The sequence below is a fragment of the Crinia signifera genome, chromosome 3 (assembly GCF_055691185.1).
Source record: "Crinia signifera chromosome 3, ASM5569118v1, whole genome shotgun sequence".
Lineage (NCBI taxonomy): Eukaryota > Metazoa > Chordata > Amphibia > Anura > Myobatrachidae > Crinia > Crinia signifera.
The window spans coordinates 47,153,878-47,176,209 of record NC_139219.1 but is presented as its reverse complement, the minus strand read 5'-3'; the positions used below and the strand labels follow the sequence as shown (position 1 = coordinate 47,176,209).

General features: G+C 42.2%; 1 protein-coding gene across 1 annotated transcript in view; it reads right to left on the bottom strand.

Annotated features, from left to right (window-relative positions):
- Nucleotides 1-5,928: 5,928 nt before the first annotated feature.
- Nucleotides 5,929-22,332, bottom strand: part of PPP3R1 (protein phosphatase 3 regulatory subunit B, alpha) — a 53,940-nt gene continuing 37,536 nt past the window's right edge. The window contains exons 4-6 of the mRNA XM_083175740.1: nucleotides 18,316-18,375; nucleotides 17,589-17,773; nucleotides 5,929-7,967 (exon numbers count right to left, since the gene is read on the bottom strand). Coding sequence (XP_083031866.1) covers nucleotides 7,920-7,967; nucleotides 17,589-17,773; nucleotides 18,316-18,375 — 293 coding nt within the window. The 3' untranslated portion in view covers nucleotides 5,929-7,919. The remainder of the gene's footprint in view (nucleotides 7,968-17,588; nucleotides 17,774-18,315; nucleotides 18,376-22,332) is intronic.

Sequence of the window (22,332 nt, the reverse complement as noted above, 5' to 3'; positions counted from 1 at the left end):
CCTACAGCGCCTGTCTTTGTCAACTTGGCGCTTGAGTCGCCATCCTAAAACAGAAAGGATTTTCTTAAAAAGTAATTCAATGGGATCTGTCCTTAGTGTTAAAAGCTTTGTGAAAACCTCCATTTTAACCACTACACACAGTGGAATACAATTGGCTTACAGCCAAAACAGTGTTCCTTCTGGCAATTGCGCCTGTTAGATGCGTATCGGATTTGACTGCCCTCCGTTTCTAATTTTCCACTCAGACAGGGCGGTGCTTAGAACCACAGCTTTACACCGTCCTAAAGTGGTGTTCAGGTTTCATAGCAACCAGGAAATTGTGGTCCCTGCATTCAACTCAGAGGATCTGTCCACCGCTGAACGCTCCTTGGATGTAGTTAGGGCTCTAACTACATATGTTGACCGTACTGCTTCCATTCACAGGTCAGACACATTGGGATGCAGTTCAAATCCCGACACTTTCTCCCTCAGTGAGTGTCCATGACACCCATAGAAGGAGAATAAATTAGTGTGCCGAGCGTAGCGAGGCACCGGGCCCGCTGCGTGGCACAAGGGGGGGGGGGGGTAGGGGGAGATCCACATCCCCCCCTTGTGTCGGGATTCCGGCGTTGGGATTTTGAATGCCGGGATTCCGACCGCCGGGATTTCATATCAATCCAGACACATTGTGTTCTCTACGGTTTCACAAAAAGGGCTGGCCAGCGAACAAACAAACTAGCTCGCTGGACATGAATGGTCATTCAGCAGGCTTACCTGCAAGCTGACCTCCCTTTACCATTGTGTATTCATGCACCAGATCGGTAGATCCATCATGGGCGGCACGCCGAGGGGTGTCCGCTAAACAACTGTGCAAGGCCACAACGTAGTCATCTGTTCATATCGTCACAAAGTTTTATGTATTTCACACACTCGCCTCCCAGGATGCTTCCTTTGGTCGTCAGGTTCTTCTGACACTTCAGGCAGGTACCTTTCCCTTGAGTACTGCTATTGGACATCCCCGATGTCACCCTGTGGGGACCATGAAACCCGAAGAAGAAAACAAGAGTTATAGTAGACTGACCTTCAGTTAACTCTATTTGTCCGAGGTTCATTGGACCCACACTTATATAGGCCTGAGGTATTCCTTTGTGATGTACCAGATGTGACTTGGTCATGCCTTCCCTCACTCTTCTCTATGTATGAGTGTACTGGTATGGTCTTGCCCAGGGGTAGCCAACTCCATTCCTCGAGAGCTACAAACAGTTCACATTTTCCTGCTCACCTCACAGGTACACAGATGCACTCATTACTGACTGACACATTTTAAAAGATCCACAGGTGGAGCTAAATACTTGTGATTCTGTGAGGAGACATGGAAAACGTTAATTGTTGGTAGCTCTCGAGGACTGGAGTTGGCTACCCCTGGTCTTACCTATCTTCTTCCTTCCCTTCCCAATTTTGTTAAAGGCAGAATAAGGCACAATACTTTAAAAGGACAAGTGGCCTAATTGTAAATATGTATATATGGTGTTGTTGTATATACTTTGTTTTTTTTTATAATTTCTTTGACTGATGATTAAATCCTTATCTCAAATTGTACAAATTGAGTAAAATACCCAGATCATCAATGCTGGATTGATGGTAGGGATATATGGTCAATCTGGTAATTCATTAAAAATACAAACAAACAAATGACACCATAATACCAGTCCCTAATTAAAGAATAGCATCACAAAATATATATATAGTAGGGCTTTGGGTATTAAAACCAAATATAAAATCGGCAATAATAATTTTTTATTCCTTAGGACACTATAAGCCTCACAGTTAACAATTTGAATTAATACATGCACAAGCATTAGAAAAATAAAAATAATATACATATACTATTAACAGAATAACTTCAGAAAATTGGGGATTCAGAGTGCACCCCACCCGAGTTACTTTTCTTTCCTCTCAATTCAGCTCAATATCACCCAGTGTGCATGGGTCTTCAGTGTGTATCCAGCTTTAAGCAAGAGTAGCCACTGGTCAGATTACACTGCTTAAAAGCAGTGTAACAGTTGGCCCACCTCAGGCTGCCACTTTAAACACCAAAGTTGACATTAGAAGGTCAAGCTATCAGATAGTTTAGGCCAGTGGTAGCAAAGTAATTTTTAATGGAGTCTGGATATTTCTAATTAGTTTGATCGAGGTCCACAAAATCAAGTATCTGTAATGTAATTAATAACAAGGTATTATTTTGGTGCTGAAACTTATACTAAAATAAAAGTTTCAGCACCAAAATATTCTAGACCAGGGGTGGCCTGACTTTTATAGCCTGGGATCTACTATTTGTACTCTTACTTACCGGTAATCTATCGGGTGTCTTCCCCTGTGCAAAATATTCCCTGCAATACACCCCTTACACACTTCACCTTATGCCCCACAATATGAGCCAAAATCCACATTAGGTCACACGGAATCAGAGAAATTATGTCCACTGACCTAACACAAAGGGTTACCTTCTGGTGACAAAAAACACTTTGCCACATAAAACCCCATTCCCTAGGACAGTGCCCCTAAAGACTGCCCCCACTCCCCTGTCCGTTGTGGTCCGGAGATGGACCGCGGTCCGCCAGTTGCCTACCCTTGGTTTAGGCTCTACAAAGAGAGAGGAAACAAAAGCGGGGTAAGAGGGAAGGGGTACTGGAAGGTTTAAAGAATGCTCCATTCAGGCCCCCATTGCCCAGTATATTCCTTGCCAATGTCTGCTCTCTGGCCAATAAAATGGATGAGCTGCTGCTTAGTATGGCCAGTTGTAACTTTTTAAATTCCTGCTCTATGGCCATCTTTACTGAAACCTGGTTGAACTCAAGTATACCTGACAGTGGCGTTCTCTTGCCAGATAGAACATTGTTCAGAGCGGACAGAACTCTTAGTTCAGGTAAAACCAGAGGTGGTGGCCTGTGCATCTATGTTAATAACAAATACTGCACCAATGCCTCCATCCTGGAAAAATCTTGTTCTCCAGGAGGTGGAATTTTTAATGGTAAAATGCTGGCCATCCTATCTGCCATGTGAGATTTACTGCTATCATTATAATGGCAGTTTACATTCCGCCCCAGGTGGATGCTAGGGCTGCGTTGGAGGTTTTGCATAATGCTGTTGCAAAGCAACAAACATATCATCCTGATGGTCTGTTTCTTAAAGCGGGAGATTTTAACAAAGCTAACTTAAAAAATGTGTTACCTAAATTGTATAAATCTGTATTTGTTCCTACTCGTGGGGGGAATATTTTAGATCAACTGTATTGCAATATCAAAGATGCTTACAAAACAGTGGTGCGTTCACACTTAGGTCTTTCAGATCATGTATCATTATTTTTCGCACCAAAGTACAAGCCTGTTGCTAGACGTGTTAAACCTGTTAAAAATTCGGTCTGTATCTGGCCGAACGGAGCAGTGGATGATCTACAGGACTGTTTTGGCAATATGGATTGGAATTTATTTATTCAGGAATCCACCAAGGACTCGTTAGTTGACGTGGAATCTTTGGCTTCTACCGTATTGTCTTATATCAAGTGGTGCATCAGTAATGTCACTGTTCAGAAACGTGTAAACAATTTTCTAACAATAAGCCGTGGTTGAATGGTGAAGTGCGTTCTTTACTACGGAGTAGGGACCAGGCCTTTAGAGGAGGGGATTTGGTTGTGTACCGGGAAGCTAGAATTCTCTTGAGGAAGGGAATTTGTAAAGCCAAAAAGGAGTACTCTGAGAAAATTGAGCAGCAGTTTAGGAATGACCACGATTCTAGAAGCATGTGGAAGGGTATTCATATTTTGACTAACTATAAGGAGAGTAGCCCCTTGTCCGATATGGCTGAGACATCATTGGTAGATGATCTAAGCCAATTTTATGCTAAATTTGATAGGGACAATAGGTCGATTGCATGTAAATTCCCTGTCAGGAGATGATTCTATATTTGCTTTTGGGGAACATGAGGTGAGAAAAGGTCTGTTAGTGATAAACGCCAGGAAAGCTGCTGGCCCAGATGGAATTCCAGGAAGGGTCCTGAAGGGTTGTGCTGGCGAATTAGCCATAATTTTTACGTACATTTTTACATTTTTAACCGGTATTGTTCCCGAAATATTTAAATCCACCACAGTCGTCCCTATTCCAAAAAAACGAAAATAGAAAGTTAATGACTTTCGCCCTATAGCCCTGAACCCCTCATTATGAAGTGCTTTGAAAGATTCGTTTTAGAACACATTAAAAGACATTTACCTGCTGGATTTGGTAACAGCCAATACGCTTATAAGCCCAAAAGATCTACGGAAGATGCGCTGTTGTCTGTTATTCACTCCTCACTCTCGCACTTAGAAAAAGCCTAATACATATGTTAGGTTGCTTTTTATTGACTATAGCTCCGCGTTTAATGCGATTCTCCCTAATATTTTGGCAACTGAACTGCGGAGCTTAGGCTTTTCAGTTATGTTATGTAACTGGATCTTAGATTTTTTAATAAACAGGCCTCAACAAATTAAACTCGGAGATTGTGTGTCTACAGTTCTGAGGATTAGTACAGGCACTCCCCAAGGCTGTGTATTGAGTCCACTATTATTTTCTTTATTTACGACTGCTGTCTGCAGGCGGACACTAATCTGATAATAAAGTTTGCCGATGATACTACGGTGGTAGGACTTATTACGAATGGGGAGGAGATTGCTTATAGAGATGAAGTCAGTTCTTTAGTAAAATGGGGTGGTGAAAATAATTTGTTAAACTTGACCAAAACAAAAAAAAATTATTATTGACTTTAGAAGAGGTAGGAAATCTGAGTTAGAGCCTCTATTTATTGATAACTTGGAGGTAGAGAGGGTGACGGAGTTTAAATTATTGGGGGTCATTATTTCACATGACTTAACTTGGTCCTCCAATATTACAGTGTTGGCTAAGAAGGCACAACAACGTTTATTTTTTTTGCGGAAGCTTAGAGCAGCCAATTTCTCCCAGGAGAATTTGATTAGGTTTTATAAATGTGTAATTGAAAGCATCCGGTCATATTGCATTGTAGTGTGGTACGGAAATAGCACAAACAAAGATATAAAAAAATTGAATCGAGTGATACACACTGCAGAGGCCATTATTGGCCGAGATTTATCTTCCATGGAAGATATTTATATTAATAATACTAGGCATAAAAGGAACGGTATAATGCAGGATAGCCATCACCCTTATAATCATGCTTTCTCTTTCTTACTATCTAAAAAACGGTCAAGGTGTATTAGATCCAGAACCTCACGTTTGAAAAAAAAAAAAGCTTCTTCCCAGCTGCAATTACCGATTTTAACCAAAATTGTTAATCTGTTCTTGTTTCTGTGTCCAAGATTATAATTTCGTTGTTTTACAATTTTTTTTTATTGTGTTGCAATGACAATAAATATTATTGTATCTTATCAAAGGTTAGTTCTCAGCAGCAGTCGATGGACATGTAATGTATCACTTTAGGAGTGCCTCAATTTATATAGCCACATAATAGCTTTGGTACTTTATCGGGTACGGGTCTTAGGGTAGACTATAATATGTTTTATAGTCATTAGGTGGACCACTGTTGGTCGACATTACAAAGGTGGACATGGCTTAGGTTGACAGGGTTGAAAGGTTGACATGGAAAAGGTCGGAATGAAATAGGTTGACCTAAGTTTTTCACAATTTTTGGTGTCTGTCGACAAGGACACTGTATAAGTATCTCTGCTCGCCATGCTTTGGGCGTGATGTCTCGCATGTTCCCTCTATATCCACTTGCATAGTGAAGAATGGGAAAAAAAAAAAAAAACTGTTTTAGAAAAAATGGGAAAAACTCCTATCAACCTTTTGGCATGGCGTGAAACTTCTGCGCGTAAAGCCTCCTTCTGTAAAATAATTATTCAAACAGAACCATGCAACAAAGTAGTCAGAAACAAAGTAACAAGTTCCATTTTTTATTCATACAGTATGAAGGATTCTACAGTTCCTACAAGTTATATAGCATGCAGAAGAAAGAATTTTTTTTATATTAACCATTCCCCCACACAAACCTAAAGAAAAAAAAAAAATTATATAAAAAAAAAAAAATCTCCAATAAAGGAAATGATTGCTATTTTAACTTCAGCCAATATATGCACAGGCATAAAAAAAAAAAAAAATGTGTCTGCTAAAAAGTTTATAACACAATTTATGTACAAAAGAAAAAAAAAATATATAGAATAAATTCACAATAGACTATATCCCTCTTGAAGCAGAGCATGGCAGCTAACACTGGACAGGAGACCACTGGCTGGGACACTGAACCACGGACTGATCCAGAGGAAGAAAGTAACATAAAGTGGAGATTTTTTTTTTTTTAATTGAACATCAACATGTACCAAAGTTTGGCAACATTTTTTTTTTTTTTAATATATATATATTTATATATAATGCAAATTATGTAAACAAGAGGAACATTTTAAATCGATCTACATGCAAAACTCCATGTCATGCAAGGACACCAAGCACCTCGATTTCTCTCGCACAAACAGAGCCCCTAATGTGCAGCAACTCAGTTGAAGGAACAGCTATGGCAGGCAAGTTTTTTTTATTCTATTTTCATTTATTTTTTGCAATCATTTACCAGCTGTTCCTGTTATCAATATAAAAAAACACAATGAATATGGTTTAAAAAAAAAAAATAAAGAAAAAAAAAAAATCAGATTACTTTTTCTCCAAATGCATTTATATATATATCTTCCAGCCAATAGTACCAGAGCAGAAACAGGAGAGGTGGAAAAAGATTCAGAAAAGTCTCACTACTTTTATATCACACATGATGTAGTTAATATGGACAGGCCAAAACGACATGGTTTCATTTCACGTAAAAGAATGACAAACATTCGACCAGGAAAATTCCGAGTCCTCTCCCGCAGGGTGTGTGAGTGACAGTGTGTGCGAGTGTGAGTGCATATTATTGTTACCAGTCATGCTGCCAGCAGTAGTTTGTGCCACACTATGTAAAAAGGGCGAGGGTCACTCTCGTATAGTGGACCACTGCAGCTGCTCCGCCGATGGAAAATAAAAGGTGTAGTGGCTTCACCAACTGCGTAACGCAGTAGAGGAGCTTCTGTGCAGTTTCTATTTGCAATACAAAGGGTCCCTCCCCGACACTTGGCAGTAACATTCAGCTACATTTCAAAAAGCAAGAGACACAGTCCCTGGTAATATATTAACATGTATAAATTAAACATACAAATTTCCGGCGTAAAAAAACACACATGTAAGACATGTAAAGTGATCAACGCTGTTGCTTCCTGTTAATCTAAGTTAATGTACAAAATCCTTAAAAAAGAGAAAAATAAAGACACCACAAAAAGCGCACTGGCCAGACACCCAGCTGCAAATATACATTCTTCTATATCCGTATATATCTTTGAGACCTAGATTAATGCACGCACATTACATACACACGCATACGTATACATACTGTGTGAAATAAAAGTAAGGATTTGTTTTCATGTATTGAATGGCTTATGTTCTGCTTGGCACTTTTTACTCTAGTTACGTTTTCACTCAAGTAAATGAAGTTTAAGCCCATCTAATTTCTACATAGAAAGCTATATATATATATATTTTCCTCGTTATAAAAGATGAAAAAATAAAATAAACTTAAAAAAAAAAAAAAGCCAACTCCCTTCTTTTCTCCAACACACTGATAACGCTCTTCCCCATCGTGCTGTCCTTCAGACCTTAAAGTGCTACACAGTTATTGAGAGAATAAAATGTTCAATAACACTTAAAAGTTGGCTTCATGAGGCTCATGTTGGAAAATGTGGCTTCACAGAGAAAAATACTTCCATTTAAAATACACAAGAGAGCGTTGCTGGACGTCTTGAGCAGATCTTCAGAGATGGAGGAGAAAGCAAAAGTGTTGGGTGATACTTTGAAGAGTCACACATCAACCACCATCTTTTTGTGGATATCTAAACCTCCTACGACCTGCAAGAGAAGACAATCCAGTTAGCAGAAAAGAAAAGTTTCAACGAATAAAAAAAAAAAAAAAAAAACTTGTGTTTTCCTTGTTTGTTTAAAACAGATCGTAAACTATATGAAGGGCGTCAGGTTCGCCAGGGCTATGCTATTAGCCCCAATGCTGGCGTCCCTTAGCCCAGATACCCGCTGTCATTGGGTATTATGGTATAAAAGTGAAAGGCATGTGATGGTCAATAAACAATAATTCCCCCGGTAGAAACCGGCTGACTTGTTTTCAGTCAACAGACTGTATTCAATTGTTATGTTGCCCAGATCTCCAGTGTAAAGTGACGCGAGATTGCGGGATGATATTCAATTTTTTTTTATCTCTGCATATTGTATCCACTATGTGCAGCTAAACATTAGCAAACGAATGGGTGTGCCGGGCTGAAATGCTGGCGATGACAGCAATCTGCGCCCAAACCAAGCTACAATTGAAAAGGTCCCTTGTACTCATCTAGTGGCTGGCGGCAGTGAAAACAATTGGATACCACCCATTAATATTGAGATTTATTATTTTACTTTATATGGCACCACAAGGGATCTATGGCGCCTAATTACAGAGTACATAAATGAATCAGCAAACCAGTGACAGTTGAATACAGAAGAGGACATGTACAGTGTACATAAATATAGCTGCTGCAGCAGATGACACTGCACTAAGCATCAGCATGGCACAAAACAAAAAAAACAAAAATGTTAGGACTTGGTTCCGTCAAAGACTGTTTATGTAAGAAAGCCAACATGAAAGGTTGGGTTAAGCTTATCTTAAGGTAGGTACACATTGCGCCAACACCATTGCACAGACAAAGCAGATGATCTAGGTAAATACACTTACTGGCTTGTCTCTTGACATGCCGTCTTGAATCATGTGATACACGCACATGCAGCAAGTGTATGGGTGGCTAGTGGTCTGCCCATACACAATTGTGGGCATTTTCCCCCATTATTTAGGACTTTTCTGGCCACGACTTAACTTCTTTGGGGGAGAATTGGCATGGTCAAAAACACCTGCATACTCGATCAAAAGTGGTAAAAACATAAAATAAAAAAACACGAGGATTGGTGGCAAATTCACCAATCCATGTGGTTTTTGCCCAGTCGAAAAATCTACGTGGATAATAAATAGGGCAAAACCAATTTGGCAGAAAATTGCAGGTTTTTCGCCTGGCGAAAAACTGGCAATATTTGAATGCCCCCTTTAAATAAAAAAAAAACGTTCAACCTTGAATATGCTTGCAAGAGTAGAGAATAATCTGAGGAAAAGACGTGTGTGTGTGTGTTTAGCGGGAGCTAGACTATTATCCGACCTCTAAATTACTTTGCAAGACTGAAAACAAAAAGAACTGCAAGACCTGCTGTCTGTAAATAAGATTTCTTCAAGAGGTCAGCAGTAGGAAGGACACAAAGACAAAGCAAGCTAAAGAGTAATAATGGTAGCCCGACCACAAAGAAGAGGTAATGTATACTGGCTTCCAAAAGAAAAGGTTAAAGGGGATTAAGGTGGCAGGTTGGCAGACAATCATGCCACATCTCGCAGGAGCTTACAGTGCAGGACAGCTGTGAGATAACAAAGCTGCTTTTATAGGTCTTAACACTATACCGAAAGTGGTCTATTCTTGTTTAAATTCTACTTACAGTACATCTTAAGTCTTAGAGCCGAGGAAACATTCATTTGCAAAAGGAGAAAAAAATGTTGCGGCAGGAACAGGACAAAAAAAGTGTCACTGCCATTGTTGGAAATTTAGAGAATGGAACAGCAGCTACGTACAAACAGATTTACAGCATGGGTGGGAAAACCACCATAACTAGGCAAATTCTTTATGTACATAATACATTTGAGATTGACAGATTGTGAAAGAGACAGGCAACTGAATGGAGAAAAGAAAATGTTTGGCCTGATAAACGAGCAGTCTAATGGAAGATTAATGCGCAGGGTTAGACTTCTTGCCTCTGGAGGGTACAAACGTTTACAGATTCCGAATTACAAAAAAAACCCCGATCTATTCCCATAGTTGTTACCGGACAAGAAAGTTAGATCAGTTTTTCAAAATGAAATACAACCATTCAATTAGCCGTGGGGTTTATGATGCAGATAAATGATCGTACTGCATGAGGAATAGCTATTCAATTAGCCATTTCCCCCACATGGTAAACACGGGGTTAGCCTGCTCTCATCCCACCGACTCCACATAAAAAGCAATGGATTTCCCTGCATTACAACGCATTTCCCTGCAGAATCTGCAACAACAAATCAGGTCTCTAGGGATTAGCGGCTGGTGCGGACTCTGCCTCTAAATTAAATTCTAAGAGTGAAAGAAAAATGAAACCAGTCAATTCTGGAAAGTGTGCTACAAGAGTAATAGTAGTACCACTCTTCTGCTGCAATACAGGCTGTTACTTCATGGCCACTGCACATAGTACACCGTATAAAAACAACGGATAATTCCTTTTCTTCAGAATACTTCATGGCAGCCTTTACAATGGGTTAACCCCTTCTTCCTCAAGTATAGACAGGTAGATTTTTTCCTAGGATCCTCCTCCACTTCCTCCATCCTACATAAGCCAGCTCCTCCCACTCCTCCCTTAGTCTGACTGTCTCCGCCATAGATCCTAGGAAAAAAACGACAAATAAGGGAGGGATAATTATGGGCTGCCATGAAGTATTCCGAAGAAAAGGAATTATCGTAAGCATAATCCGTTGTTTTCTTCTTCCTACTTCATGGCAGCCTTTACAATGGGTTGTACCAAAGCAAAAAATGGGAGGGATTACTATACCTTAGGCCACGGCCTGACTTAGGACCTTTCCACCGAACTGGTCCCTTGCAACGTCCAGTGCATAGTGCTTGGAAAACGTGTGAATAGATGACCAGGTTGCCGCTTGACATATGTCTCTTACTGATACGTTCGCCTCTCTTGCCCATGATACTGACATTTGCTCTAGCCGAGTGTGCCTTAATGATGTTCGGAACTTGACGACCAACCTTTTTATAAGCAAATGTAATGGTTTCCTTCAACCACCTAGAAATTGTCTGTTTCGATGGTGTGAGTCCTTTCCTCGCACCCAAAGGGACAACAAATAATGAATCAGTTGACCTGAAATTCTTCGTCCTGTCCAGATATATCTTCATGGATCTGACGACATCCAACATATGAAGATTCCTTTCTCTCTCATTTGTTGGGTTTGGAAAAAAACATGGTAGGACAATTTCCTGATTAAGGTGAAAAAATTATACTATTTTCGGCAAACGCTGGATTTGCTCTGAGCACCAAGTTATCATGAATTTTTTTTAAATAAGGATCCTTTGCCCATAGGGCTTGAAGTTCTCCTACTCTCCTCGCTGATGTGACAGCCACCAGGAAGACAATCTTCCATGTTAGAAACTTTAATTTGCATCTATCCATAGGCTCGAATGGAGGTAACATGAGGGCATTCAGCACCAAATTAAGATCCCATCGAGGAACAATTGATTTAATTCTTGGACGTAGCCTCTTTATAGCTTGACAGAACTGTCTTATTAACCCGTGATCTGCAAGTCTCATGTCCAACAGAATGCTTAGTGCAGAGATATGAACCTTTAAAAGTAGCAACTGCCAAGCCTCTGTGAAAACCATCACAAAGGAATCTCAATACCTGAGGAATTCCGGCTTTCATGAAATCACACTTGTCTTTTGCCCATTCTGCAAAATTTTTCCAAATTCTAAAATAAATACTTGACCACACCTTCTTCCTTGCTTGCAGGAGGATGTCAATTACTGCTGATGACAAATTCTTATTCTTCAGAATCGGCCATTAAATTTAATTTCTCCGGTTCTTGATAATACACTGGTCCTTGCTTCAGGAGGTTGGGTATTAGGGGCAACACGAATGGGGATGCCACCGACATGCTCTCCACTACCGGAAACCAGGCCCGTCTCGGCCAGTATGGAAGGACAATAATGATTTTTGCTTGTTCTTCTCTGACTTTCTTCAATATTCTGTGGATCAATGCAAACGGAGGGAACACGTAACCCAGACTGAACTGCCAACTCTGTGACAGGGCATCCACTCCTGACGAGTCCCAGGCTGGGTATCTTGAAAATAATTTTGGAAGTTTCTTGTTCATGGAAGTTGAAATTAGATCTATTTCGGGTTGTCCGAATCGATCCACTATAGCTTGAAAACCCATTCTCCTGGAGTGATACTGTTCCGACTCAGGAAGTCCGCTACCTGATTCTTTTTTCCTGGAACATGAAGAGCTGATATCGAGAGTAAATTGTCCATGGCCCACTCCATGATGTTCTTTACTTCTAACATTAGTGACGTACTCTTCATACCCCCTTGATGGTTGATGTACATTACCGTGGTAACGTTGTCTGAGAAGATACGAAGATGTGCTCCTCTGATTTCTTCCTGAAAGCTTTCGATTGCACAGCATACTGCTCTTAATTCTCTTAGATTGGACGAACATTCTGCTTCTTGTGGGGACCACAACCCTTGGCAGTTTTTGTTCAAGAAATGCGCTCCCCATCCTTTTGCGCTTGCATCTGTTGTGATGACTTTGAATTGAGGACTTAATAGTGAAGAAGTTGTTTGACTCAGTTCTTTATCCTAACAGACTTAGAGACACTCCTAATGGGACGTATCTCCTTGACTGGACCACTTGCAGTAGCTCCTGGATCTTCTCGCACCTTCTTTCGGATAATGATATTTTGAATTTTATGGTGTCTATTTTGCAGAAATTGTATCACTTGTTCTGATGCTTTTATTGCTTCTTCTTTTGGTCGGCCTGATATAAGCAAATCGTCCAGATAGGCCCAAATCATAATGCCCTTTCTTCTGAGACATGCTATTAGAGTTACCAGAACTTATGTGAACACTCTTGGTGATGACGTCAGGCCGAACGGCAAGCAAGTGAATTGGAAGTGCTCCTCTCTAATACAAAATCTCAGATATTTTCGGTCTGCTTCTCGAATGGGAACATGGAAATAGGCATCCTTTAGATCAGGGGTGTCAAACTCAAATTCATCGGGGGCGGCATCAGCAGTTTGGTCACCCTCAAAGGGCCGGTTGTATCTGTAGGACTATGTGTCCACTCCTTATTATCATAATAGTGTCCTTCATACAAGTATGTCCCAAATAATACCACTGTAACTCAGCAGTAGCATTTCCCTCCTGCTATTGCTGTGAACTGCAGTGCATTAGGGCACATGCTGCCTGCACAGGGGGGCAGCACTCAGTCTTAGGGCATATGTCCTGCTTATTATCATGGGACACAGCAATTAATGATGGGCTGCAATGTGCCAGTGCACACACACACACACACACACACACACATAGGCAGAGAGTTTGACACTTACCCGCTCTGATGCGTCCACTCCAGTCTGAGCTGCTCTACCACCAAGGACACAGCTGCGCTCTCGCACAGGCGCATTTCCCCCTCCCTCCTGTGAGTAGCGCTCCTCGCACTATCTATCCAGGAGTGGGGGGCAGCGTGCTCCCGGTCACTGTGCAGTGCACTCTCAGCAGTAAGTGACCTGGAGCGCACAGCAGCAGCACCATTCACCACAACGGACCTGCTCTTTCCTCTCTCTGGCTCCTATACAGCAGGTGGGAGCGGAGGAGGGGTTGACGACTGGCGGCACTGCGCTAGAGGGCAGACGTTCTCTGGCTTGTAGGCTGCCGCACATGCGCTGAAGAGGCGACTTTCTTGTTTAAAAAAAAAATTGAGAATAAAAGGTGAAGGCTGGTGGCGGCTGCGCGGGCCACATGAAGAGGTCTGGTGGGCCGGATTTGGCCCGCGGACCTTGTGTTTGACACCCCTGCTTTAGATCTATGGATACTAGATAGTCCTTTTGCCTTAGACACATAAGGATTGTTTTTGCCGTTTCCATATGGAATTTCTTCTTCCACATATTTCTGTTCAGTTTTCTCAAATCTAGGATAGTTCGGAATCCTCCGGACACCTTTTTTATGACGAATAAGCGGGAATAGAACCCCAAACCTCTTTCTGACAGAGGGACCTTCTCGACTGCTCTCGAGTCTATCAATCCCTTAAAACTTTCCTTTAAAGCTTCTTTTTCCTCTCTGGATACTGGAAGTCTTGAAACCAAAAATTGACTCATTCTTGGTTTTGTAAGGAATTCTAACTGATATCCTTCTTTTATTATGTTTATAACCCATTTGTCTTGAACCGACTGGGTCCATATATTTACAGATTTTTGTAATCTCCCTGCTACTGGTAGTGATTCCATGGGGGCTGGACAGTCATTGCTTCTGAAAACCTCTTCTAGCTGACTGACGAAAAAATGCTCTGGAGGTTGCTGGAGCGTATCTGTCCCTATAAGGACGACCTGGTCTGTAAGACCTCACTTACCTGAAATTCTGTCTTGAGTACAAACTCCCAAATTTTCCTCTCTTGTCCTGAGGGAGCCTAACCGACTTTCCCCCTGACATTCTTTGTATCATGGCATCCAACTTGGTACCAAATAAAAACGAGCCTTCATAGGGTAACATTGCCAATCTATTCTTGGAATGGGAGTCTGCCGCCCAGGCCCTAAGCCACAAAGCTCTACGAGCCACAACTCCTGATGTAACTGCCTTTGCTGCATAATCAATAACATCTAACGATGCCTCACACATGCCATCTGTATATGTGTTAACTTTTTTATGATTTGATCCCTAGGAGTTTTCTCCTGAAGGTCATCCTGCAATGCTCCACACCATAATCTAAGGGTTCTGGATAATGATGCAACCGCAACTCCAGTTTTCATGGATATGGAGCTTGCCATATGCAATCTTTTGAATGCATTCTCCGTTCTTTTATCCATTGGGTCCTTTAGTGATGCACCATCTTCTAACGGAATAGTTGTTCTATTAGACAGTTCAGCTACCGCTGCGTATACCTTTGGAATGGCACACCATTTGAGGAATTCCTCATCCTGCACCGGATACATACGGTTTAACCTCTTAAATGTACCCACTCTTTTATCCGTATTGAGACATTCTTTCGTTATAATATCCTTTACAACCTTATGCACCAGGAAACATATTTTCTTCTTTCCTCTGTCTTCAAATAACACATCAGTTTCTGACTTGACAGGCTCTTTAAAATTTAATGCTTTATATAAATTCTTTAGTACTAATTCTACTACTTCCAAATCAAAATGACGGTCTTCCTCGACCAATTCTCCAGATTCCACACTTGAAACACAAGAACCATTATCATCAGAGAAATTCTGTGCTATGTCTTCATCATAGCTAAGGCTAGTCTGCGACCTAGACCTCTTGCTATTAAACTCTTCTTTAGATACAAAATTCTTCTTCATCCAATCCATCATGTTATTTAACTGATCTGAAACTGACGGTTCTGTATCTCCCTGCTGAGAACAGTCCACACACAATGCCTCTTCTGCATCTCCAGATAAAGTTTTATCGGTACTTGTGAGTTATCCGGGCTGCCGATTTCTAAATCGGGTCGGATCGGGCACATCGCATCGCATCGCATGCGACCATCGGATGCGATGCGATGCGATGCGATGACCCGATTTTTCCATAGGAATCAATGTTAAAATGGACTGAGTCCATTTTAACATGGAATTCAATGGGAAAAAGGGGTCCTTTTCATACCCCTACTATCCAAGTGGGCATGGAGTTGGATATAAACCTGTGGCGAGCGTAGCGAGCCACCGAGCCCGAAGCGTGGCGAGCGTAGCGAGCCCCGCGAGGGGACACAGAATACCGTCCCCTCGCGGGGCTCACTACGCTCGCCACGCTTCGGGCTCGGTGGCTCGCTACGCTCGCCACAGGTTTATATCCAACTCCATGCCCACTTGGATAGTAGGGGTATGAAAAGGACCCCTTTTTCCCATTGAATTCCATGTTAAAATGGACTCAGTCAATTTTAACATTGATTCCTATGGAAAAATCGGGTCATCGCATCCGATGATCGCATGCGATGCGATGCCGCATCGCATCGCATCTGATTGTATGCCTTAACTTAAGGCATACAATCAAAAAATCGGCAGCCCGGATAACTCACAAGTACCGTTTTATCACATGATAAACAGGACTTAGTCACATATTTCTTCTTGCACAGCTTCTTCCTAGGTGCAGGAGGCACACTACAATAAAAAGAAATAGAAACCCTTACTAACTATCATAAGAAAAAATAAAATCTTTGCTAATAACCAGTCCTCTGCGAGGACCTACCTGGGCAGCAATGTTGGTAGCTTCTGAGAGGTTTCCTCCATATCATCCAGTATCGCAGAGTCACAATGCACTGTATGCACCTCCATGCTAGTTTAAAACTAGCGCTATATATACTGCTGCTGCCGTTGCAGCGTGCATCCGACTTCCGGCTCCTTTACCTAACCCACAGCCGGAAGTACTTCAGAGCGCCGTGGAACGCAGCGTTCCTATGACGTACGTCATATAAAAAATAACAAACCTATACTGCACTACTTGTCTAAACAGAGGAGACAGGAAAAAGACTAAGGGAGGAGTGGGAGGAGCTGGCTTATGTAGGAAGGAGGAAGAGGAGGAGGATCCTAGGAAAAAAAGCTACCTGTCTATACTTGAGGAAGAAGGACATTGTAAAGGCTGCCATGAAGTAGGAAGAAGAAAAGATATTCAGAAGGATTATACTGCTTCTAAAAACCTCTAATCAGGGTTATTGGTGTTACTGGGCACAACAAGGAAGTATTACATATGTACATCAAGGGAATGCACCATAAACACATTTCTACAAATATTATACATTGCCGTTTCGTTCAACTGACATTTCAGAAATTCCAATGCTATTGCAGTAATGTATAGAGTGTGCGTCTTGTTAAACTGCTCTTCTATGAATAATAAGGGCACAATGTTCAGTGCTTTGACCTGAATTCTAAAGAAAAAAATATCCCAGTAACGCACAAATCCCACTGCTCACAACTGTCCTCGTCTGATCCTGGATTCCAACGCAGATGCCAAATGCAAGACCACAATAGTCTCCTAATTAGTAATAAAATGAAGCAGTGATAGCATGGATCAACCAGTAGCTCATTTTATTTATGTTCACAATTAAAATACTACAGTAGTTTGTAGGACACTGGGTTTTTTTTTTTTTGGGGGGGGGGGGGGGAGGAATAACTCTATAGAGGCCCTATTATGCACCCGCTCAATCCCCCATCACATTGGGTAGACTTAAGTTGGGCATACACTACTGTGATTTCTCGCAAAAGTGTATGCCCAGCCGATCACCTACAAGACACCCGGGACCTTCCCGGGCAGCAGGGTCACAATGTGATCCACCAAATGCGGTCCTTTACTTGTGACAGATTGTATGCGACCCTTGTTTTGCACCCGGCCCTTCGTTGAGAGTAAGTTCGGACCTCAGACTCAGGCCCGATGTGCACGGGACTGCGCATTGGACCTGAGGGGATATCACACTGACTGGATTTGGGCTGATTTCTAGGCCGGTTCCGTCGGGTACGGATGACATCGTCCCAAATCGGGTTATTGTATGGGGACCTTAATAGAAATGACCCAGGGAGGGGAGGAGGCAGGTGTAGGAAAGAGATGAGAGAGGTAAAGTGTGGCTGATATTTAATCCGAATTCTACTTACAGCACAGAACTCTTCAAAAGATATTCTTCCATCTCCATCTTTATCTGCATTGATAATGGTTTTGTCTACTATTTGCTGTAGCTGAGTGTCCTTGAGATTGTTTCCGACCATCATCTTCAACACTTGGAACAGCTCGCCATTGGAGATATAGCCATCCTTGTCCATGTCATATATGCGGAAAGCAACTGTATAAGAATTTTTTTGGGGAGAAATAAATGGATTTATACCAATACAAAGACCAAATATAGGTTGAATGGGATGATGGACCAATATATATTTTTTGAACCTCATCAATTATGTTACTATGTATGGCTGGTAAAAGTCATGGATATCGCCCGGGTTTCCGTGGCCACTGAAAAACACATGTCAGTGAACTATTCACAGATCGTATAGGGGGGGGGGGGGCGGTTTCAGCCGCATGAAACATCTAAACCGAGGTACTGGGCGAGACCCAAACTAGGCCACTTGGGTACATTTCCAGCACAAGGAGAAACTACTGAATCCACCCCTATGTGTTTTCACCCCTGGCGCAACCCCCCCCCCCCCCAAAAAAACGGAGGTTAACTGAATTGTGCTGAATTTTTTTGCAAATAACTTATAAACAGCAACACGCAAAGCCCAAATCTATGCAAAAACTAACAAAAAAGCATTGTGGCCGGAGCCCTTATTAAAAAAAAAATCTTAATTACATTTCTGAAGAAGTTTCAGACATTTGGAAATAACTTACATCTCAGTTTCTGTTCCTTGTCCCCCTTTACACTGAACTGCGACACTCCTTCAATAAATTCTGTGAACGGAAAAAGAATACGCATTGAAACCAATGACATGCCTAATTGCTTTTATTGTGTGTGCTCTGAGGCAAATATTCTATATTCAAGATGAAGAAAAACCATAACACCAGATTACCACATCGCACATAAGAGAAAAGCAAAAGTAAAAATGAATGAAGGATCCTCTACTAAATCTTTTTGGTAATGGACTTAGTTAACCTTTATGCCAACCTCCTATGGACTGAAATAAGCCTTATTTACTGTAACATTAGATGTTAGTGCCGGGGAGCTGCAGAGAAAAGCTCTCTTAAGGTCATGGGAATGCTTACCAGTAACCAGTTATATCCCACCTCGCCCGTGCCCTGGAAATTACAGCATGAGAGTCAAATGCTGCCTACACAAAATCCAATAGCCAGCTCAGAGAGACAGAGGCTAGAGAGGACTGCAGCACAAACAGGAAGCATTAGGAAAACATGTAGGGGGAGATGTAGCAAATCATGGAAAGAGATAAAAGTAATAATACATTGGTCACATGGCCTGTAACATGGCGGTTAGGAGCTGATCGACTGGCACTTTATCTCTGCGGCTTGATACATATCCCCCCAGCAAAGTGCTTATGCTGTGTGTGTAAAGCTGGGTACATACAGTAATAGGTCGGTCCGATCCACCAAATCTAATTTCTGGGAATACAGTCAGCCCGAGCCAGCCAGCAACCCAGACCATATTGCTAGCATCACCTAGTATGCTAATGAAGGACCGAACATTAAAATGGCTCCAGTGTGTATGGGCAATCCAGGCTGATGTCGGAACACATCCACATTGCTCCAATGTGTTAAAATGAACGCCACAAAACAGTTTAGAGCAGGCATGTCCAACCTGCGGCCCTCCAGCTGTTGTGAAACTACACATCCCAGCATGCCTTGCCGTAGTTTTAGCATTCCCTAAAATCAAAACTGTGGCAAGGCCTTCTGGGATGTGTAGTTTCACAACGGCTGGAGGGCTGCAGGTTGTACATGCCTGGTTTAGAGGGGGGGGGGGGGGGCAGAGCCTATTTTCATTCTAGGACCATCAGCATTTGCTATACAGTGCAATATGCAAAATATGAGTTTGGATACCAGCCACAGACATGGCTATAACTCGCATGTATTTAGATTTACTGCTGGGGCCATGTACTTAATGACTGTGGTTAAACATCAAATGTAATTCCAACGTTAGGGGATTAATCAATTCATGGTGTAACTAGCACCGGGAGGAAGCTATTCACAGCTTATTGGGGGGTAATTCAATCTCTGACAAAAATATTGTCGATAAAACGGACTTTCCGAAAGTCGGGACGTTCCAACAGGTGGAAACCCGGATAATGTGCAGGTGTTTAGTGGTGAGAACTGTGCTTCTCCGATTTAATCCACTAGTTGGGACACTGATTTCAATAGCCCTGGGAACTCCCTCCTGGCGCTATTCACAGCACGCTCAATTGAATTGACCACTAAGATATGTGGCAATTTGATACAACAAGTAGCAAGTAACAAGTAAGCAGTCAGTTAACGTTTTGAGTAGCAAGCGGAATAAAAGTCTGTTATACGGAGCACAAATGCTGCATTGATTTACAAAGAATAATTAAGTCATTCAAACAGGTCTCTTTCACATAATCATGAAAACCCCCGTTACACCTTATTACAGCTGGGAACTAAAATGCTTTGTATCCATCCTTGGTCTGAGCTAATGAATTGTTGCTGCCAACGGCGTGATCGCATGATTTCTGCAATCAGTAATTTGCAAAAAGTCAGGGTCCTGACCACCCAAACTGCTGCTTGGGCACTAACCAGGACTTTACATCGGGTTTAGCAGTGCCCAGTTCAATAATTAACTAGAACTTAACTGGTCTATTGGGAACCCCATTATCACCATGGTGCTAAAAAATCATTGAATCCTCCCCACCCTACAAACAGTGAATACATTTATGCCCCTTTCAGACCGCACTTTGTAAACGGTATATTGCCGTTTTTTTACCGTTTTAAAACGGTAATCTGTGCGGTCTGAAAGGTGCAGGACCACTTAACCGGTTAGAAAATACAGTTTTTTCTAACCGGTTAAAATGCAGGGTCCTACCCGTTTCAGAACCGGTATTTTAGGCTCAAAATCGGTTCTGAAACGGTATTTAGGACCCAGCCAATGAGCTGGGTCCTAAATGCAGCGCAGTGAATATTTAATGAGCGCTCATTAAATATTCACACCACTGGAGCCGCCCCGCGCCCCAGCGCGCGTGTCGACAACCCCCCTGCAGCCGGTACCTCCGTTGTGGATCGCGGCACTGCAGTTCTGTATGGTCGGAAGCACTTATGAAAAAAGTGTCTTTCAGAAAATGGCTGCCCCATAGGAAACCCAGTTTAAAAAAACTGTCTTTCGTATGGGGGCAGCCATTTTCCAAAAGTCACTTTTCTTATAAGAAAAGTGACTTTTGGAAAATGGCTGCCCCCATACGAAAGACAGTTTTTTTAAACAAGTTTTCCTATGGGGCAGCCATTTTCTGAAAGACACTTTTTTTCATAAGTGCTTCCGACCATACAGAACTGCAGTGCCGGGATCCACAACGGAGGTACCGGCTGCACGGGGTGGGGGTAGGTCGACAGGGGGGGTGTTTGGGTCGACATGCGTGGGGGGCATCGACACGCGCGAGGGGGCGTCGACACGCGCGGGGGGTGGATGTCGACACACGCGCGGGGGGGGGGGGGGGGGAGGACTGGAGGCTGCACTGGCTTTGGCCCTGTATTTGGAAAGTTTCCAAAAACGGGTCTGCCAGTGTCAAAAAATCGGCACTTAAACGGTAATATACCGTTTAAGAGCTGCGGTGTGAAAGGGGTTTTATCTGGCAGACCCGTTTTTGGAAACGTTTTCAAATACAGGGTCAAAGCCAGTTATGCGGTCTGAAAGCAGCATAAATGTATCTAATGCTGCTTTCCCACTACAGACCCGTTTTAAGTTACAGGTAATCTTAAACGGTATTTAGCATTCCCACTGCAGCAGATTACAGTTTTAAATGCCATTTAAGTACCATTCCCATTGCAGGTAAAACGTTTTAGCTCTTCAAAACGTTTTTACACCACAAATGAGTGCCTGTGACTTTAATGGGCTTTTCAGGGTTGTGGGGAGTGTCACAACACAGGCAACAACCAATCGCTTGAATTGTAGCCTGTTTACATTAAGAATACCGTTTAAGATGCATTCCCATTGCCTCTTAAATGGTAGATTACCGTTTAAAACACTGCTTTGAAAACGGGTTGAAATACCGTTTAACTTTAAACGGTATTTCAACTCTGGCGCTTTCCCACTGCAGCCTTAAACGGTATTTTGCCCTCAAAAATCGGCAATATACCGTTTTAAGGCTGCAGTGGGAAAGGGGCATAAGTGTCTGGTATTTATGCAAGTAAACTAGTACAAACGCAATGCTCCTGCTGACTGGATGCAGTCGAAATCCCGACCGCCGAAATCCCGGCACTTGGTCCCTCTGTGGGTGTCCAACACCCCATAGAGGGAGAATAAATTCAACAGCAGATCTGGCACTTGTTTCAGAAGACTCTACACAAAGTCTAGAACACAAGGAGACAAAACTATTCATCAATTGTATATGATATGCTGACCGTACAATACAGGCCTGATAAGATAATAAACCTTCATCTCCCCAAATTACTACAAAAGGTTTGTTTTCTGGCGTTTTAAATACCTATTTAAATAAGGCAACACTTCCCAAGAGGGATTCTGGACATCCCCTTCATTCTGGCTTCCCCAACTCTCCACAGACACATCGCTGGCTAAAGGTATTGAATCTGATCAATGCAAAGTCTGAAGCTGGGTACACATTGGATCTTATTCTGGTTGACTCGCTAGGCTGCGAATTTCACAGCCTTGCAAGTCCAAAGGCTGCCCCCCCCCCCCCCCGCCTTTGAATGCAGTGATCCCCCACAGGCATGCGAATG